Source organism: Hemibagrus wyckioides, linkage group LG04 (genome assembly GCF_019097595.1).
Source record: "Hemibagrus wyckioides isolate EC202008001 linkage group LG04, SWU_Hwy_1.0, whole genome shotgun sequence".
In the NCBI taxonomy this organism is placed as follows: Eukaryota; Metazoa; Chordata; class Actinopteri; order Siluriformes; family Bagridae; genus Hemibagrus; species Hemibagrus wyckioides.
Window position 1 is genome coordinate 14397424 of NC_080713.1, and position 20244 is coordinate 14417667.

Sequence of the window (20244 nt, forward strand, 5' to 3'; positions counted from 1 at the left end):
AACACAAAAACACAGGAAAGAAAAGAAAAGGAAAAAGAAAGAAAAGAACATGTGTAATGGAATGTAAGTGAAATAAAACAAGATAAAATGAAATTATGTAAAAATATTGTGCAAAAATGCAACAGCAGCGGTTGAGGTAGTGCAAATTGAAATAAACATAAATATAACTATAGCAGCAGATGACAGGTTGAGGTAGTGCAATAAGTAATGAACAATATAAATTGTGTGTGTGTCCACACAGGCAAGAGAGAGAGTGTGTGTGTATATGTGTGTGAAAGAGACAGAGTTGTATACAGTTCAGTCCAGAGTGTGTGTGTGTGTGAGAGAAGAGAGTGTTGAACCGTTCATTCCTGGGTGTTGAGGAGCCTGATGGCTTGAGGAAAGAAACTGTACACAGTCTGGTTGTGAAGGCCCCAATGCTCCGGTACCTCTTTCCAGATGGCAGGAGGGTGAAGTGTGTGTATGAGGGGTGTGTGGGGTCATCCACAATGCTGTTAGCTTTGCGGATGCAGCGTGCAGTGTAAATGTCTGTGATGAGGGAAGAGAGACTCCGATGATCATCTCAGCTGTCCTCACTATCCGATGAAGGGTCTTGCGATCCAACACGGTGCAGTTCCCAAACCAGGCAGTGATGCAGCTGCTCAGGATACTCTCAATGGTCCCTCTGTAGAATACAGTCAGGATAGGGGAAGGGAGATGGGCTTTCCTCAGCCTCTTCAGGAAGTAGAGGCACTGCTGGGCTTTCTTGCTGATGGAGCTGGTGTTGAGTGACCAGGTGAAGTTCTCCGCCAGATGAACACCAAGGAATTTGGTACTCTTGACGATCTCCACTGAGGATCCATCGATGAACAGCAGAGAATGAAGTCAACAACCATCTCTTTAGTCTTGTCGACATTCAGGGAGAGGTTGTTGGCTCTGCACCAGGCTGTTAGATGTTGCACCTCCTCTCTGTATACTGACTCGTCGTTCTTACTGATGAGACCCACCACGGTCGTGTCATCGGCGAACTTGATGATGTGGTTGGATCTGTGCATTGCTGCACAGTCGTGAGTCAGCAGAGTGAACAGCAATGGACTGAGCACACAGCTCTGAGGAGCTCCAGTGCTCAGTGTGGTGGTGCTGGAGATGCTGTTCCCGATCCAGACTGACTGAGGTCTTCCAGTCAGGAAATCCAGGATCCAGTTGCAGAGAGAGGTGTTCAGGCCAAGCAGGCTCAGCTTCTCAGTCAGCTTCTGAGGGATGATTGTGTTGAATGCTGAACTGAAATCTATGAACAGCATTCGAACGTAGGTGTCCTAACAGTCCAGGTGTGTGAGGGTTGTGGTGATGGCATCGTCCATGGAGCGGTTAGGACGATACGCAAACTGCAAGGGGTCCAGTGAGGGTGGTAGCAGTGACTTGATGTGCCTCATGACGAGCCTCTTGAAGCATTTCATCACGATTGGTGTGAGTGCGACGGGACGATAATCATTGAGGCAGGAAACTGTAGACTTCTTAGGCACAGGGATGATGGTTGTTGTCTTGAGGCACGTTGGGATGATGGAGCTGCTCAGTGAGATGTTGAAGATGTCAGTGAAGACATCTGCTAGCTGCTCTGCACACTCCCTGAGCACTCTGCCAGGAATGTTGTCTGGTCCAGCAGACTTCCGTGGGTTAACTCTGCATAGAGTTCTCTTCAAGTCAGCCGTGGTGAGACAGAGCACTGGGTCATTAGGAGGAGGGATGGTCTTCTTCGCTGTTGTGTTCTGTGCCTCAAACAAAGCGTAGAAGTCGTTCAGCACATCTGGAAGGGAGGCGTCACTGTCACAGGCAGGTGAAGTTGTCCTGTAGTTGGTGATCGCCTGAATGCCCTGCCACATGCGCCGGGAGTCTCTGCTGTCCTGGAAGTGGCCATGGATTCTCTGGGCGTGTGCACGCTTCGCCTTTCACAGGACTTAATGATTACAGACCCATCGCCTTGACTTCTGTGGTCATGAAGTATTTTGAGCGCCTCATGCTGTCCTACCTCAAGCACATTACAGACCCTTTCCTGGATCCACTACAGTTCGCCTACAGAGCCAACAGATCTGTAGATGACGCTGTGAACATGGCCCTCCATTTCATCCTCCAACACCTAGACTCCCCAGGATCCTATGCCAGGATACTGTTTGTGGACTTCAGCTCTGCGTTTAATGCGTTTGTCCCAGCTCTACTTAGAGACAAGCTCTCCCAGCTGAATGTGCCTGACTCCATGTGCAGTTGGATCATGGACTTCCTGACAGAGAGATGGCAGTTTGTGAGGCTGGGTAAGCATGTCTCTGACTGCCGGAACATCAGCACTGGATCCCCCCAAGGCTGTGTCCTTTCTCCCCTGCTATTCTCCCTGTATACTAACGGCTGCACATCTGGTCACCAGTCTGTCAAACTCCTGAAGTTTGCTGATGACACCACCCTCATCGGCCTCATCTGTGATGGGGTTGAGTCTGCCTACAGGAGTGAGATGGATCATCTGGTGTCATGGTGCAGCATGAACAATCTGGAGCTCAACTCTCTCAAGACAGTGGAGATAATAGTGGATTTCAGGAAGGACCCAGCCCCCCAAGGTCATCCTTTATGACTCTCTGGTTATGTCTGTCGAGTCCTTCCACTTTCTGGGCACCACCATCAACCAGGAGCTCAAGTGGGAGCAGAACATCAGCTCCCTCACCATGAAGGCTCAGCAGAGGATGTATTTCCTGTGGCAGCTGAAGAACTTTCTCCTTCCTGAGAAGATGCTGGTGAACTTCTACACTGCCATTATCAAATCTATCCTCACATCCTCCATCACAGTCTGGTTTGCTGCAGCTACAGCCAGGGACAAGGCCAAGCTTCAGCGTGTCATCCACTGCTGAGAAGGTGATCGGCTGCATTCTCCCATCTGACAAGAGGCTCCGGTCCATCAGGACCAGGACCTCACGCCACAAGAACAGTGTCTTCCCCACTGCAGTCAGCCTGCTGAATAGTGCCTCACTTACCCCCAGATGACCCCCTCCCACCCCGGACATTCACTTCCACATTCTAAATTGCACTACTGTTCATTCAAACTCACACTTGTACACAATACTCACACTTTTGTATGCAATACTTATGTCATTTTACATTGTGTACATACCTTATTCACTTTCATCTTTTACATTTTTCTATTGCACTAATTTTTATACAAGTCACCTTATACAGTATTTATTTAACTTATTTATCTGTGTATATGTTTGCACCTGACACCAAGACACAAATTCCTAGTACTGTAAAGTGCTCCTTGCTGACCCTTTGCTGTACCTGGCAATAAAACTTTTTCTGATTGATTTTTCTGTTTCTGAGGATCATAAAAGAGCTGTGCATAAAAGCATACCCTCAAACATCAATCAATTAACTGAAGCAACATTGTAGAGAACAGGCCAGAATTTCACAAAAACTCCTACAGAGTTTACCTCAATTTATTGTTGCTTTTGGTTCTGTTTGTTACTGAATTACAGAGTCTACATATTTTTTCCAACCTGGTTTCTGAATCATAATTTACTTTTCAGTGTAAACTTTTTTTTTTGGGTCACTCTATTGCCATAAACATTGTTTATTCCCTAACTATCTCTCTCCAGGTTTTGCTTCTGGTGGCAAACTCTGTAGACAGCAATGCAGACTGCACACGGCTAGTTGTGGATGGCTGGCTAGAGCTGGTTATAAGTGATAATGTGTCTGCTCTCAAAGTGCTGTCCTCTGCTCTGAAGATGAGGGACAAATGGGACAATCTGCTACAGGCCAAGTTGAGCCAGTCAGGTTTGAGATCTACTGCAGTTCTGGGGCTTGCTGACGCAATACCAAACCATTATGAGACAGAGAAAGTTGAAGAAGGACTTGGACGCTTTCTACTCTATACTGAGGTAATGGGTCTTCCGGTGCTGGATACATGTTGTTTACATTTATTTCAGATTGCTGGACAGTTTTCTTATCCGTATACTGGTTGGGATTTGTAAATCTTGTGGAAAAAAAGCTTGGGCACACTACCTCGTATTCCAGTTAAATTAAGAAGAATATTTAACATAGAAGTCTCTTGCCAGGTGAGTTACAGTCTGAGAAGGCTTACCCCACTACAGACTCAGAACCTATATGTCGGACCACAGCTGAATATGGAGGTTTCCCTCCCTCCACTCTTCCCTGAGATGAAAACTGAACCAGATTCTGTCAAAGGAGGTCTTCGTATCACCAGCTACTTCACCTATAATTGCCTCTGTGTAAGTGATCTCTTTAATGGCTTTGTAAGGTACTTAAGTACATCTGTGCAGAAATGGCAATGAATGAATAATATTACAAAAAAGTGTAGTATGCTTTGTGATAGAACTGTATATATTTGTCCAGTACTGACTGAAATTTAAATTTTAATTAAATTAACATGGATGAATGAAAATCATAATAGAGGAAAGGCATGCTAGGTTTTAGTGACATAAATGTGAAAATCATCAAGTGGCAAAAAAAGTTATATGTTTCAAAGCAACTCTTTGAGGGATAAATCATTTTACAGAATGCCTACCTTTTCAAGAATTTTAATTATCATATCCAAAAACAAACAGGCACTTGATTGCTCTTTCATAAGGATCTTTTTTTTTTTTTTTGGATTTCCCTTCAATATGGCCCTAATGCTAGACTCACACTTTGTCTAAAATATCACTCACACATTTGCTATTTACAGTCATCTATATCATTATCCATCTGCACTTTGAAGTGCCATTTTGCTGCATTTGACCAGAAAGCATAGCTCTGTTTAATTCAGAATTCATCCTGCTACATCTATTAGCAGTCATATCATCAATAAACACAACTGACTTCAGTTCCATTGACAGCCATACAAGGCTATGCCATAACACTGCCTCTACTAAGTTTCATAGATCATATGATGTGCTTTGGATAATGAGCCCTACCTTTCTTTCATACTGTTTTCTTCCCATCATTGTGGTGTTTAATTTAATTTAATTTAACCTTGGGTTCACCTGTTCAAAGAACCTTGTTGAGTGTTAGATGCACCTACGTCCTTGAGTGTTTTTAACTTGGTTAGATCTTGTGAAACAGTTTCTCTTCACCAAGAAAATTCTGCAGTCACCCATTTTACAGTAGTTGTCCTCTGTGGTCTTCAGGCATTTTGGTTTTGCTGATCTCACCAGTGCATTCCTTTTTGAGAATGTACCACATTGTTGATATAGCCACTCATAGTTTCAAAGTTTCAATTCTATGTTTCTAGGTAACTGTCCTGCTTCTTTTAAGCCTCTGAGTGACTATCGAGTGACTATGTAAAAATGTAATTCCTAAACAGTTAATGGAATGTTTTTGTTAAAGCACTGAATTAAAGCTGAAAGTCTACACTTCAGTCACCCAGTGATTTAATTAATTTCAAATCCATTGTGGTGATGTACAGAAGCAAAATTGCAAAAGATTGTCACAAATACTTATAGATCCAACTTCATTACTCAGTCTGTTAATAGATTATTATATAGGGCATCAATGTTTGGAGACCCTTGGCTGAATTCAAACACTTGCTAGTGAGCACTCTGGAAAGACATCCCCATAATCTGCCATTTCATAAACATTGTAAACTTATCGTAACAATTTAAAGTTTCCCTAAAGTACAAAAATGTATTAAAATGTTAAATGTGATTTCCTGTATTAAATACACCACTAACAGTTGTGGGTTAATTGGTTGTCAACCATCAGTGTTTATTTTAGTTTACATTATAGATGAGATTTAGCCATTCCTATTACTTTGGTACATACATTGGAAGTAGTGTACAGTGGATTGGCTGTGCATTGGATTTACAATACACCATGGATTGTAATCTAGTGACTTGCATTGACCAATGCATTATTTAGCCACTTTTGAATGATGTCTCTCTTGTTTGCATGTACTATAAAGGACTCCAAAGATTTGTACAGTGAGTGTTTGCGAACATTTTGGACATGCCCTTATTGTGACCTGCACATGCCCTTCACCCCTCTGGAGCAAATGCAGCATGAGATCACCTGTAGGCCACTAGAGGAACTGCAGATTGAGGAAGGTAAGACAGGCTGCTTTGTGATTGAGGCTAAACAGATATATAAGTACACTAAATCTATATTGTGTTAATTGTTATTTCTCATTGTAATTATATAAAGTTTCTGCATTTTTATGGCAGACTTTAATCAGAGTTATTTTTCATCCACAGAGCCTGACACAGTAAAATCTGGATCCTTGTCTAATTTGACTAGACTCTACCATTGTAATATCTGTAAGAAAGACTTCACCATAACCTCCACCGAAATACTTAAGCACAAGCGTCAACACCAGTCCTGAGTTTTTCTACCCCTGTGCACACAACTACTTTTTAATGCAGAACGGGTTTTTTTTGTTGCTTTTTTAAGAAGAAATTCATGAAAGATTCTTGTAAAATATAGGTATATGTATTTCTGAAACATATAGCTATATGTGTGTGTAAAAATAGATGCATATTTGTGGATCACAATCCTTTGAGAGGCACAATCCTCTCCATTTCTTTTTTAAACTAAAAATTGTTTGGAAATGTTTTACATGTGCTTTCTTGATCAACATTGAATGTTGTGTCTGTAACCATTTCCACTATATGTAACACTCAAAAGTACTGAACATTTTCACAGCAGGTGGCAAAAGTTAGTAACTTAAGCTGAGTCAACTTTCAAAAACTTTGATGGACGCTACAGATGCAAGTCTATTGTCAGTGAAAGCTCATATTTTGAGGAATCTTTTGAGGGCTAAGAAGCAATTCCCAAACCCCAATTGTACTTAATACTAGAATTTGATAGAGTTCAAAATATTTCTGACCAGTTACTGCAAGCCTGTAATCCTTTTTACCTATAGAAATTATGATCATCTGCCTGAAGATACAAGTCATAGATCGTGTGATTCAAATATTGTATGTATCATTAAAATATAGAATGAGGGTTTAATTAAGGATAGAAACCCACAATATGTAACACATCAAAGCAGCACATTGGCACAGAGTTAGAGAAGTCAGACAGCACAGGAATAAAAACCTGTCTCCAAAAATAATTAGAATAAATATTTCATTAAATAAATAAACATTTTTTTCTCGTTAATGATTTTTTAAACTAGTCAATACATATTAAAATATGCACATTGGCAGAAAAAATGACCCAAAAAGTAAGTACTTGTGTACATAGTTACTTTAAAACTATGTTATTGATTAATCAAATCAAAAGGCACATTTATCAAGATGAAATAATAGGGCAAAATTGAAGGGCAAAATCAACTATGAAAAGCTCAAGGACTAGTTATCAGTAAGACTGGTGATGGTCTACAACTTGGATAGGTAAAGGTGTTAGTAGGTGGGTATGTGATTTGTACCATTGTTTTCTTGTAATCTATTACAGCTTAAGCATTTTACTTAACCATAAAGTGCTTCCAATCAAGAGTTGATGCATAATTATACTGATTCATTAAGTGGGGGTGCTATTGTAGCATTGTCTCTAGTTTCATTTCAAAATAACTCCACAGCATGCATTGCATCATACTGATCTTACTGTCTCGGATAGAGTGCCTCAAAGTCTGTAATAAGGTTTGTGTGATCAGCAGCAGAAGAAAAAATAATTGGGATGGGGGTTTAAAATAGCAGCTTGTTCACAAATATTTTAAAGCCATGTCCCCTCAGATATACAGTATACGCTATGAGGTTCAGTCTGTGATCACAGGCAGTGTTTGATTTGATTTGTCTAAATTCTTTACTGTGAATAGCATTTTTGTACATTGTATTCAGTTGCAAAAAGACCAAGCTTCCATATAATACATTTATATTTTCAAATAACAGACATATTTATATTTGAATATAATATAAGATCATACTGGAACAATCCCTGCATAAATGGTTTGGTTTTATAGGACTGATAATCAGCTTAAATTATATATTACTATATCTCTAAAAAGGTCACTTTGCAATTGATTACAGTGACAAATTAGTGATATTGTACAGAATTGCACTAAAATTGGCCAAACATTTCCTGGGATGGGCTTCTGTATACACCATGAGTGTATGCAAATGAGTGATCATTTCTTCATGTGCAGATACTGACTTTACTGAACTTACTGAACAATTTCAACTTTTTCAACAATATTTCCTGTTCTCTATGACAGGCCTTCATTTTCCATTGCCCCTGTTCTTATCAACAGAGTACTAATAAAAGTATAAATTTTCATTATATTATTAATTACTTTATTTGTAGGATTTTGTAATCTGCACATCAAAGCAAATGTTGATCACTCTAATGTTGGTAGTTATTTTGCAATTTCAAAATAGGTTTGGTTTCTGACATTAAAAAACAATTCCACTTTTCTGAAATTTGTGTGCATTTGTGCATTGCAATGATCCTAGATATAAGTAACCTTACAATCATTGTAATATCAAATCATAATTCTTTATGAACAGTATTCTCATAATTGTCCTTTTCTGAAAATGCTCCAAAAACACAAAGTCAGTATGCAATGCCCCTTTTTTTTAAAATCTCTTTCTATGTTTTTTCTCTCTAACCTGTTTTCCTGTCTGGAACATTGAGGCAAAACTGTAAAGAGGTAAAAAGGGAGCATGTCCATAAATTATATATATAATAGAGAGAGAGATAACAAATATTTCTCATTGTCAAGGAAAGATAGATATACATTTTTGTAATGTAATTTTGCCTTGTATTGTCTTCATAAAAAAACAAAAAAAAAAACTTTACACATTGGTGTTTTCAGCATTCACCTTCTATATGCCTGAACAACAGTCAGTCAGAGCTGAGAAAAGCTGGCGGTGGGAGCCATCTTCCTGTGTTGTCATCACTCTGAAGAGCACAATGCTAAATTCCCAGTGCATTGTGTGATGGCACCACCATTAAGGGTCCTGGTACAAACGGAATGCAGCAGAGGATTGTAGGGAGAGACGTCTTGCTCTACAGCTATTCTTTAGATGAGAAAAATTGTTCTCCCAACCTCTCCCTGGCCTGATAACCTCCCAAAGCCAGCTCTCATCGCACAGCCTTGTGCTTTCCACCACAGCAGCCACATCTTTCCCCACAGCGCAGGCATGCTCGCAGAGGCAGGTAGCAGCACATGCAGGGCACAAAGAGTGACAGTGCCAGCAGTGCCATCCAGCCGGCACAGCAGAGTGGGTGTGGCCTACGCCCCAGCGAGTCTTCACAGGAACATGGCTCCCAAAACTCTCCTTCAGAATCTGACATGCAGTGGTAAAGCAGGCTCTCAGCACACCATACACACGTCCACTGGCGTAGGCAGTGTAGAGCTGGATCCGGTGCATCCCGGCAGCGGCCACGTCCGTTCTCTGAGGCACTAAAGACAGAGCGACAGTACACACATCGTGATGAGCATGAGGACGAGCCTTGTGGGCATGGGCTGTCATCATCGGGTGAGATGGCATCCCCCCCCCCACTGGTCCCACTGCCCCCTCTTTTGCGAGTCCGAGAGCGGGGTGTGGCAAGTGAAGTATGGATGCAGCATGGTGAGGGTGAGCTTTTGCCTGTCTCCTGTGGGGAGCCACTTACAGGAGATGCTCCAGACATGGCATTTGGCATACAGGTTGGTGAGGAGGAGTGGCGCCGAGAACCTTTGGTGTCCAGCATAACATTGACCTCACAGCCTGTAGTTCCCACACTGGCTAGTTCTTTCTCAAAGTGCACCACACACAGTTCTGACTTGTCTGATCCACTTCCTACCATGACACCTCCTGTCAAGCCCCCAACTTTGGTCCGTGTTGCCCCAGCACGTCGGTAGTCCTCATAACCACGTGAGCCCCATAAATCTTTGCATGGATCAATACTGCGTAAGTCACCTTCTTCCAGCAAGGACACAGTAGGGGACAGTGGGGACAAGGGCGAAGAGGTTGTGGGTGCTAGAGGGGAGGTTGGGGGAGCAGGAGGAGGAGGAGGAGGGGCTGGGGGGTTCAATACAGCTGATACTTGGGAAAGCTGGTGCTGGCAGGACCGCCTATGGACCTGGAGAAAAGCAAGTGATGGCAGGAAGAAATTGAGAGCCTTAAATGAGGGCATAAATATCTCTACAGCTGATATATTTTTAACACAGAAAGGCAGTGCTTACTTCATATTTATAAATGAGTTTATATTGCATGATGCTTTGGCTAATTGTAGTAACTAATGTGTAAGTACTAATTGGCTAACTGATATATCTGCAATATTGTCTGTATCTGTCTTTTATTATCCATATTTACTCTAAATAATGTAATAGACCGGTAAAATAAATGAAATACCTGTCCAGGGGTCTGAGAAGTGATGGCATGCCCTTCCCCATACCCAAATTCCTCTGCAGCAGAGTGGACAAAGCAAGTGGAGGACTCACTAGTGACTATGGTGATGGGCTTGGGTAACATCTCCTTTCTGCTGTTGGAGGATGACTCACTGCCTGTGTGAGACTGATACAGACTGCAAGTTATCAAACATGCTGGACCTAGTGTAGGATGTCCAATGTCCGACTCACAGAGAGATGTTAATTGGGCTGCAGTGTCACTCTTAGAATGTATGATGGACGGCCCACTGGCCAACACATCTCTTAAGAATAAGCACACATTCATAATGATCAGCTACAGCTGTCAGGGTATATATCCTGCTACAATATGTTATTAAATTCACTATACTGGAGCTTTCATATAATATTGTTGACTCTCAGGTATGAGAGTATATTGTAGTCTAATCTGGCCCACTTTGAAAAACGTTCGGACAACTCCGTGCTAGTATTAATGGTAACAAGATGTCTTGTGTCACAAGAAGTCTTACAAGTAGTAATGTCATGCAGTCCATTTCAACATACGATGCAGGAAAAGGCATCATCCCAGATGATTTTTACAGTTCAAAACAGTTATAAAAATAAGCTAGTGTTTGTTGGCACCTGAATGGTGAATTTGGACACAATCAAGATTTACATTTATTAGCAAGAATGAATGTACAAATTCATTGGGATATTTTTAGAGTTCTAATTATATAATCTATTTGACCAAAAGTATGTGAACACCTGATTATTAAAGATCCTATTCCAAAACCTTGGCATTAATATTGAGTGCCCCCCTTTGCTGTTATTAAAGCATTTAATAGATTTTGGACCAGCCACCTAAGCACAATAGGTTAGGCACTGGTGTTCAGCAAGAAGGCCTGGCTTGAATTGGTGGAACCAGTGTTCCAATTCATCCTAAAGGTGTTCAGTGGGGTTGAGGTTCGGCTCTGTGTAGGACACTCAAAACCTTCCACAAAAACCTTGGCAAGCCACGCATTGTTAGACCTCAATTTGGGCACTTTGATTCAGTAAAAAAAAAAATCTTACTGTTAAAGCATACAAATATATATTTGTATGTATAGACAATTGTGTGTTTCCAGCTTTGTGGCAACAATTTGGTGAAGACCCTCATATTTTTGTTAGTTGCAGGTGGCCATATAGAGTATTTACACAATGCCAATTAAGTAATTAGTTATGATGAAGAGATATAGTTAAATAAATTCTGCATTAGCAATAAAATCTACAAGATGTCAATCTTTTTTACATATTGGCAAAGTAAATATGCATTTTAAGAAAAGATTTGAGGTAATCTATGGAGGTTACAGAACTGCATAGGTGACGGTTAATGACATTCATGATCTGCTATGAAAAATATATAATTATATAATAATATGTAAAAGTTCTACTTAATTTATATTTGTAACTGGTCTAGTCACTATATATATATACATAGTACTGTGCAAAGGTTTTGAGGCTTTTTATGATCTAACAAAATGAAAAGTAAATGAACAGAAGAAACATCCAAATCAATATTTGGTGTGGCCACTGTTTGCCTACAAAACAGCATCAATTCTTCTAGGTACACTTGCACACAGTTTTTGAAGGAACTCAGCAGGTAGTGTGTTCCAAACATCTTGGAGAAATAACCACAGATCTTCTGTGAATGTAGCCTCAAATCCTTCTGTCTCTTCATGTAATCCCAGATAGACTTGATGATGCTGAGATTGGGGCTCTGTGGGGGCCAAACCATCACTTCCAGGACTCCTTGTTCTTCTCTACGAAGAACAAAGATAGTTCTTAATGACATTGGTTGTATGTTTGTGGTTGTTGTCCTGAGGCAGAATAAAGTTGGGGCCAATCAAACACCTCCCTGATGGTATTGCATGATGGAAAAGTATCTGCCTGTATTTCACAGCACTGACGTCACCATTAATCCTGATTAAAGCTTCAATTCCCTTTGCAGAAATATAGCCCCACACTTGCAAGGAACCACCATCATGCTTCACTGTTTCCTGCAGACCCTCAATACTGTAATGCTCTATAGTTCTTCTGCAAACGACGTGCCTCCTGCAACAGCCAAATATTTGAAATTTTAGCTGATCAGTCCAAAGCACCTGCTGCCATTTTTCAGCACCCCAGTTCCTATGTTTTCATGCGGAGTTGAATCGCTTAGGCTTTTTTTCCACATCAGATGTATGGCTTTTTGGCTGCAATTCTTCCATGAAAATCACTTCTGGCCAGACTTCTCCAGACAGTATGTGAGTGTACCTGGGTCCAAATGTTTTCTGCCAGTTCTTAATGTCAATGATAGATGACATCTGATGTTGAAGGGAACTAAGCATGATATGTCTTTCATCTGCTGTATTACATTTCCTTGGGAGACTACTGTGTCTATGGTCCTCAACATTGCCCATTTCTTTGTGTTTCTTTAAAATAGCTTGAACAGTACATCTTGAAATCCCAGTCTGCTTTAAAATCTTTGCCTGGGAGAGACCTTGCTCATGCAGTATAACTATCTTGTGTCTTGTTGCTGTGCTCAGTCTTGCCATGGTGTATAACCTGTGACAATGAAACTGTCTTCCACAACCTCACCATAGTAGCAGAGTGTTATAGGTACATAAAATAATAGTTTGAAATAGTTTCCATTTTTCTACCCTACCCCACAGTTGTTGTCACATCCTGAGTGTGGCCACCAGAACTTGTCAGATATTCTTGCAGCTTTTTTAATCTTGCCATAGTTCTTGGCAGCCTCCCTGATAAGTTTTCATTGTGTACTTTTGTCAGTTTTAGAGGGACCGTCTGTTCTTTATAATATCAATGTAGTGCCCAATTTTCTCCACTTGATGATGCCCTTCACAGTGTTCAACTGTATATCTCTTTTTTGTTCTTTTGTACTCCTGATCTGTACCTTATGACAAAGATCCTATACATGTTTTGTTATGAAAATTTTACAGTAACATCTCGTCTTTATTTGGGGTTAATTAAAATCATTGATGACAGATGTATGATAATTGCTTTTTAACATGAGTTTATTGTGATTACATAATGAACATATGCACATGCCTCATTATACACACGTGCAGTTTTTCCCCTATAAGATTTCTGTTTGTTTTTCATGTGAATTTTGTTGGTTGCTATGGCACATTAACTGTGGACATAAACACATAAACTCTTGGTTTCATTTTTTAACATCTTATAACCTGCTATTTAAATGTCTGTGAATACTTTTTTTTTTAAATATCCACTGCATATCTAATAAAAAAATAATGTTCAGTCTTCAGTGTAACTCCCAAGAGAAACAATTAGTAAGTCAACTAATCACAATTTCAATCACTGAGGTTTATCTGCTTTAGTATTGGTAGAGTAGGTGAAATACAAGAGCTTGTTTTGTCCTCGTACTGTGTTTTAAGCATGACTTAGTTAACAGCAATAAAAGTCATGAGGTGATAAACAGACTCACTGTTTGACCATCATCTTCAGTGTCTCCTTCTTCTGGTGTGGAGGAAGAAGGAGAATCAAAGCCTTAAATGCAAGTTATTGAAAAATGAGATTTAGATTTTCTCTTGCAAAAAATGTCAGTAAAATGCAGTTCTCACAAAGATTGCATATCTTTCACAAGATAAACTAAAGAAATGTAATCAGAATTTTCCACAAGACAAAGGTATTGTCAGCAAAAAAGGATTTTTGAAAACCTATCAGTGTCATTGTTTTATGGCTCCTGGGTTCTTGGCATACCTTTGTCCAGCCTGTCAAGGACAATTTGAAGACCCTTCTCAAAAGAAATGGCATCAGCTGGACTCTGGAAGGTCAGGCCAAACTTCCTCTCCTCCACACGCCAGTGATGGAAGATGGGGTTCACCTTGTTGTAGATCAGACCCTTTTGAATGGAACATTCAAGCACGGGCTACATAAAAAGAGAAGGGTCAGTGTAGGTCTGTGAATAAGTTGGCACATTGACGTCAAATATATTCTCTAAACTGCAGACAGAAAGGCATAAGTCAGAGTCCTGTGAAAAAATGGTGAGTCAGTTGAAGACAGGCATGAACACACACGCACACACTCACTGCTCGATCGCGCAGCCGCTCTCCACGTATGACATACTCCTTCTGCCCTTGGCTTTCAGAACTCCTCCCTTTACAGATGACAACGTGGCTGAGGCCGCCACCTCCAAGGGGCACCCAGCCACCACTAGAATCGTCACGTGTCATCACCACTGCTCGGACACGCACGCTGTAAGGGAGGTGTGAGGTGTCAGGACACAGGCTAATAGAGCATCAGACATCAGAAGTACTCAAATACAAAAACTCCTAAACACCTACATTACATGTGACAAACACAACCAACATTATCCACCCACCTTAATATACGGGTACACACACACACCAAAATATCAAACAAACACAGTTCTACTGAAGTGCCAGCAAAACAGCAGGAAACTACATACAGTTTGGGTGAAAAAGAATAATAAATGTAATAATAGTCTTGACATTTTTTGCTTAGTAAAGATTTTTACTTTTTATTAACCTAGTAAAACAGGCACTATTATAAACACATACACTCACAGATCACTTTATTAGGAACATCTGTACACCTACAGATTTAGGTAATTATCTAATCAGCTAATCTTGTAGCAGCCGTGCAATGCATATAATCACTAGTATCAGAATTGGGAAAAAATGCTAGCTCAGTGACTTTGACTGTGGTATGATTGTTGGTGCCAGATGGGTTGGTTTGAGTATTTCAGTAAATGCTGATCTCCTGGGATTTTCATGCACTCAGAAGGGTGCAAAAAAGAAACAATTTCCATTGAGAAGCAGAGGATGGCCATTCTCAACAGAGAATGGCCAGACTGCTTTAAACTGACAAAAAGGGTACAGTTACTCATTTAACCACTCTGTACTATTATGAGAAGAAAAGCATCTCAGAATGTACAACAGATCAAACCTTTAGGCAGATGGGCTACAAGTCCATGTCAGATTCCACTTCTCTCAGCCAAGAATAGAAAGTTGAAAGGATCACCAAAACTGGACTGTTGAAAATGGGAAAAAAATGTAGCCTGGTCCAATTAATCTCAATTTCTGATGAGGCATACAGAATTTGGCACCAACAGCATGAATCCATGAACCGACCCTGCCTTGTGTCAACAGTCCAGGCTGGTGGAGGTGCTCTAATGGTGTGGGGACTACACACTTTGAGCCCATTAATACCAATAATCATTTGAATGTCACAGCCTATTTGAGCATTGAATGACCATGTGCATTCCTTAATGGGCACAATTTTCACAATTTCCAGCATGAAACTGGTTTCATGAACATGACAATGAGTTCAATGTTCTTCAGTGGCCCTCTCATTCACCAAGAGAAGTCAACAGAACACCTTGGGGATGTGGTAGATTGGGAGATTTACAGCATGAAAGTGGACATGAAAAATCTGAAGGAATTGCATAAAGCAATAGTGTGAACATGGACAAGAATTTCAAAGAAATGTTTCAATAAAAAATTGAGACTATTTTGAGAGTGTGCAAAGAGAGGCTCTACCTAAGTATTAGTTTTCTCAATAAAATGCTCAGTGAGAATATAATATAAATGATGATTTGTCTAATCTATGTTTTAAAACATTTTCCATTTATACCCATTCTATAGTCAGCTTTAGGCTGATAGACTTAAAACTTGCCGGCGAGAGATACTGTTATATCAATGGAAGGAAGGCATGGCAAGTTTTAGTGAATGATCACGTGAGAGAGGGAAACGTATTCTCCTTTACACTATAGGAAACTCGACTTATTCATAGGAGGTACTTCTTTTTAATATTGTTTGATGCTTACTGTAAATCGAGATAGGACATAATTGTTGAATGCATTAATATGAAAGAGCTTTGTTCAAATTAGATCGATTAAGACAATTAATGGCAACAGTGAAACTGCGGTTAATAACAACAAATAAATTTCGAGACAAGGTAAGATGCCTCAGCCTTGTGACCTAGAGGGAGAAAGAGCAATCCACTGAGCATTTCTCTCCGAGATATATCAATGAACGCGCCCATTAGCCATACGAGGCCCGTGGTATGTGAGCACAGCCATAATGCCGCTATATTTTTCGACATCAGTATGCCCATTTTAAGACATGCCATAATAAACGCTGAGGATTACACACACACACACACACATATACACACACACGCACACACATTTTTTTATTTAAACATTCGTCGATATTCTGTGTTGCTAATTATTTTCAGACATTACGTTCTTCTCTCTCCCACCTACTGCCAGCTCACATCCGCACTCAATCCAACACCGCCACAAGCAGTTTTATGAATGAAATACAATAAAAGTGGCGGATTAAGTGATATGCGATCTGCTACATAAGTGTATAAAACGCAATTGTTAATAAAAGATGAGTGGGTGCGAGAAGGAATGGATGAAGCAAGTGCTGGGTTGGGGGAGGGGGCGATATGAGGGAAGGAAGAAGAGGAGGGGGATGAGGAAGAGGGGGAGAGAGAAAATCGCATTTCATTCATAAAGTTTGGCTTTAAAAACCATAATGAAACTCGAGGCGCGTTGATAAAAATCATAAGGAAGTCCCTTTCTTCCTTTCTATCTGGCTACATAGGTGAATACGAGCAGCAACGTAATAAAGGTCGGGAAAACGCCATATTTTGGAATTATTTTCCCGGTACGTCTACACATTCCGTGACATATTTCATTGCTAGGTGAACTGTGCAAAAAAAATCTGAACGTAAACATGCCATTGCGTATTCTGAAGAAAGACCTCTTGGTCTGGCGTTTTCAGTAAAAGATTTTTATACTATGGTTCAGACAAATGTATTTAAATTATCTACGTATACTGTCGCAGATGTATTTAGAAAATACTGTACACTGTTAATAGCTAAATTACATGTTTTTAACTATATCTGTATCAGCTATAATCGGATTTCGTGGTCGTATGACCTTAGAGGTGGTAAAAATGGAAAAGAAAATCTGTTCCACAGCCCATCGGTTTAGTCTTCTCTAATGTTTGGTCAAATAAAATGTAAGGACTTACTCGCCCTCCATGGCTTGGTGCTGCTTGCCGCTTCGAGCTGGCTGCCCCCGGTCTCCTGTCTTTTTTATTTCCCTTCTCACCAGAACACACACGCACGCTTACTCTCGCTCTCTCTTGCTCTTTCACTCTCTCTCATACATATACACATGCACTCCCCCACCCAAAAAATGTATGTAAACGCAACTATCTTAAACGCATCTATCTTAAACGCCCTCGATGTTTTCATTTTCTTTTCTTTTTTTGTGTGTCGACCTTTATATTTTTTGGTGTATTAGGATAGGGCTGGAGATGGAGCAGCCATGTTCCGTTGATTATAGCGGCAGCATCGTCTCTCTCTCTCTCTCTCTCTCTCTCTCTCTCTCTCTCCCTCACTCCCTCACTCCCTCCCTGTTCCTTTCTCTTGTTTTCCTTGTACGCTACCTGCCGTGTTTCCTTCTGAACATCGCAGCACCAGAACAATACTTCACTCACCAATCTCAGCGGGTGACATCTAGTTCAAATGCCAATTATACAAATCAGTTCGCGATACATTTGCCTTGTACCTATACGCCGTAAGTCGTTTGCCATAACCAAACGTTGTGCTTCTAAGTCCTGCTCCAAGGTCTCTTGACACACTAACGTGGAACGTTTAGACGTGAGACAACAACTAAAATTAAAAATAGATGGTATATGTAACATTGCCTTTGCATAGATTAACCAACTGATTTGTGAGAATGCTGTACGTAGCAAATAAATATTAAAATATTTTATACTGTTGACGGCAAAGACACTATCCTAGACATTAGTGATGCTGTTCAGTACCTTGGAAAGCTCCTTTGAGGCTGCCATTGTATCCGACGCAGCACCAGTGGAGCCACGACTGAATTGTTACTTGTTTCTATTGAGTTATCCACCCATTCATGTACAAATTCCATTCATTTTTACTGAGTGTAAAAGCACATAACCTGCCACTGATGAACATCCACTGAATATTAGAAAGGTTTTCATTTAAATAGTTTTTTTATTCATCTAATTAAATTAATGTAAAATACAACAATTCTATTTTACATATTTAACAAATGGACTACATATAACATAGTATTTATGGTGTGTTCATCGAAACAGGTATGTACATGGATTATAATAGACTAGGATGAGAGCATGGAAAACACATCAAAGAGAAACTATGGTCAAAAATACATGACCTAAACATGAAACAAGCTGTCGCTTTGGGTTTACTAAAATTACAGAAAGGAAACAGGAAACAAGGTTGGGTACAGCGAGATCACTAGGATACACAAAGATTTAAATACCCTAACATACATCAAAAAGAAAACTGAAAATCAATCATAAAACAAGAAGAAAACAGGAAGTGACACGACAGGGGCAGAGACAGAAAAGGCTGCCATATCAGCCTTTGCATGCTGCTTGGCCTGTAAGGTCACCACGTTGGCCTCAGGGTGGAACAGGGCTTGGAACCTGGTTTGGGAGGTCGCCACATTGGCCTCGGCATGGAACAGGGTTTGAGAGAGGAACAAGGCCTGAAAGACTGCCACACCAGCCTCAGCAAACAGCATGCAGTCGGGTCTGTGAGGTCGTCACTTGGCCTCTAAGTTCAACTTGGCTTGGGAGGCTGCCATGTTGTCCTTGGCATTCAGCTTGGCTTAGGAGGCTGCCATGTCAGCCTTGGCTTGGAACAAAGCAAACCTGGCTTGGGAGGCCACTGCTTTGGCCTTGGTGTGGAGCAGGGCTTCGAACCCGTCTTGAGAGACTGTAATGTCAGCCTTTGTGTGGAACAGGGCTTGGATCTCTGCACTGGAGGCCTCTGGGGAGAGCTCTTGAGCATTGGAGGTCACTCTGTTGGCCTCTGGGAAGAGTTCTTGAGCTTTGGAGACCTCCACGTAAGCCTCTGGAGGAAGCTTGGCATTGGTGGGCATCAGTGTGGAACAGGGCTTGGAACCTGGCTTTGGAGATTACCATGCCAGCCTTGGCAAGGAACAGGGCTTGAAACTTGGCTTGGAACCTGGATTGGGAAGCTGTCACATTGGCCTTGGCATGGAATAGGGCCTGGAACAGGGCTTGCAATCTGGCTTGGAGGCCATTACATCGGCCTCAGTGTGGAACAGGGCTTGGAGTTATGTGCTGGAGGCCATCCTGTCAGCCTCTTGAGAGATCTCTGTACACGAGGCCACTCTGTTGGCCTCGTTATTGAATGGGGTTTGAAACTTCAGTGAGATGATGAAGATACAACACTTTATTCTCAGGACACAACACACAAGGGTTTAAATACCCTTAGGACATCAAATATGAACTGAAAATAGGTGAATTCAATCATGAAACAAAAAGGATGTGACAACAGGAGTGAAGACAGGACAAGAATCAAAACAAAGACATGTGGCAATGTAAACAAACAGAACAAGGCAGAACAAATCACATGCAGAACTGATTGTAAAGATTTTGGGACACAAGGTCTACAGATATCTAGTTTCGAAAAGCAGGCAGAAAGATGAGTAACAGAAATAACTTGCAAATAAACTTCCAGAAACCTCTTAGTAAAATAGGGCAAAATCTGTGAATAAGGTTCTTTGTAAGGTGGTTGCTAATTTTTCCGGACAGGTTAACTATGTCATCTAAGGTTACCTAACCTTAAGAATTATTTAGTCTTAATGTGATTTTAGTGACAAACATAAAATGATTCTGCAGTAGGCCTATTTTTGTAACATTCACTGAAAAACTAAAAATACTCACTTGCCACTTTTTAGGAAGCTCTCCACACCAGCCCATTCATGCAAGTATCTAATCAACCAACCAGGCTGCAGCAGTGCAATGCATTGGCTGAGTGTGTAACTGCAGTTGTTCAGGTGTTTCTAAAAAGTGGACAATGACTTCAATGGCTTTATTTTTAATTGGTTTCTGGAC

At 40.7% G+C, this 20244-nt stretch overlaps 2 protein-coding genes across 6 annotated transcripts in view; one reads left to right on the forward strand and one right to left on the reverse strand.

Annotated features, from left to right (window-relative positions):
• Window positions 1-8288, forward strand: part of dhx34 (DEAH (Asp-Glu-Ala-His) box polypeptide 34) — a 40932-nt gene extending 32644 nt beyond the window's left edge. The window contains exons 13-16 of the mRNA XM_058387212.1: window positions 3612-3893; window positions 4071-4244; window positions 5915-6056; window positions 6204-8288. Coding sequence (XP_058243195.1) covers window positions 3612-3893; window positions 4071-4244; window positions 5915-6056; window positions 6204-6331 — 726 coding nt within the window. The 3' untranslated portion in view covers window positions 6332-8288. The remainder of the gene's footprint in view (window positions 1-3611; window positions 3894-4070; window positions 4245-5914; window positions 6057-6203) is intronic.
• spred3 (sprouty related EVH1 domain containing 3) lies at window positions 7873-17936 on the reverse strand. Of its 5 annotated transcripts, none has more exons than XM_058387215.1 (6): window positions 17818-17936; window positions 14368-14533; window positions 14039-14207; window positions 13764-13825; window positions 10287-10458; window positions 7873-10014 (listed from the first exon to the last, which is right to left on the reverse strand). In XM_058387215.1, the coding sequence occupies exons 3-6, from the start codon at window positions 14090-14092 to the stop codon at window positions 9031-9033; spliced, it is 1272 nt and encodes a 423-aa protein (XP_058243198.1). In that variant the 5' UTR covers window positions 14093-14207; window positions 14368-14533; window positions 17818-17936; the 3' UTR covers window positions 7873-9030. The 5 variants fall into 5 exon arrangements, with proteins under 5 accessions (XP_058243198.1, XP_058243199.1, XP_058243197.1 ...); XM_058387216.1 differs by having other exon boundaries at window positions 14360-14533; XM_058387214.1 differs by lacking the exon at window positions 17818-17936 and adding an exon at window positions 17347-17689 and having other exon boundaries at window positions 10287-10448; window positions 13764-13795.
• Window positions 17937-20244: the final 2308 nt, after the last annotated feature.

Coding starts and splice junctions, on each gene's coding strand:
- spred3 (XM_058387213.1), bottom strand. Junction 13,826..14,038: donor CCTTGACAGGCTGGACAAAG/GTATGCCAAGAA, acceptor CTTGCATTTAAG/GCTTTGATTCTCCTTCTTCC. Junction 10,449..13,763: donor CTGAAGATGATGGTCAAACA/GTGAGTCTGTTT, acceptor AGTCTGTATCAG/TCTCACACAGGCAGTGAGTC.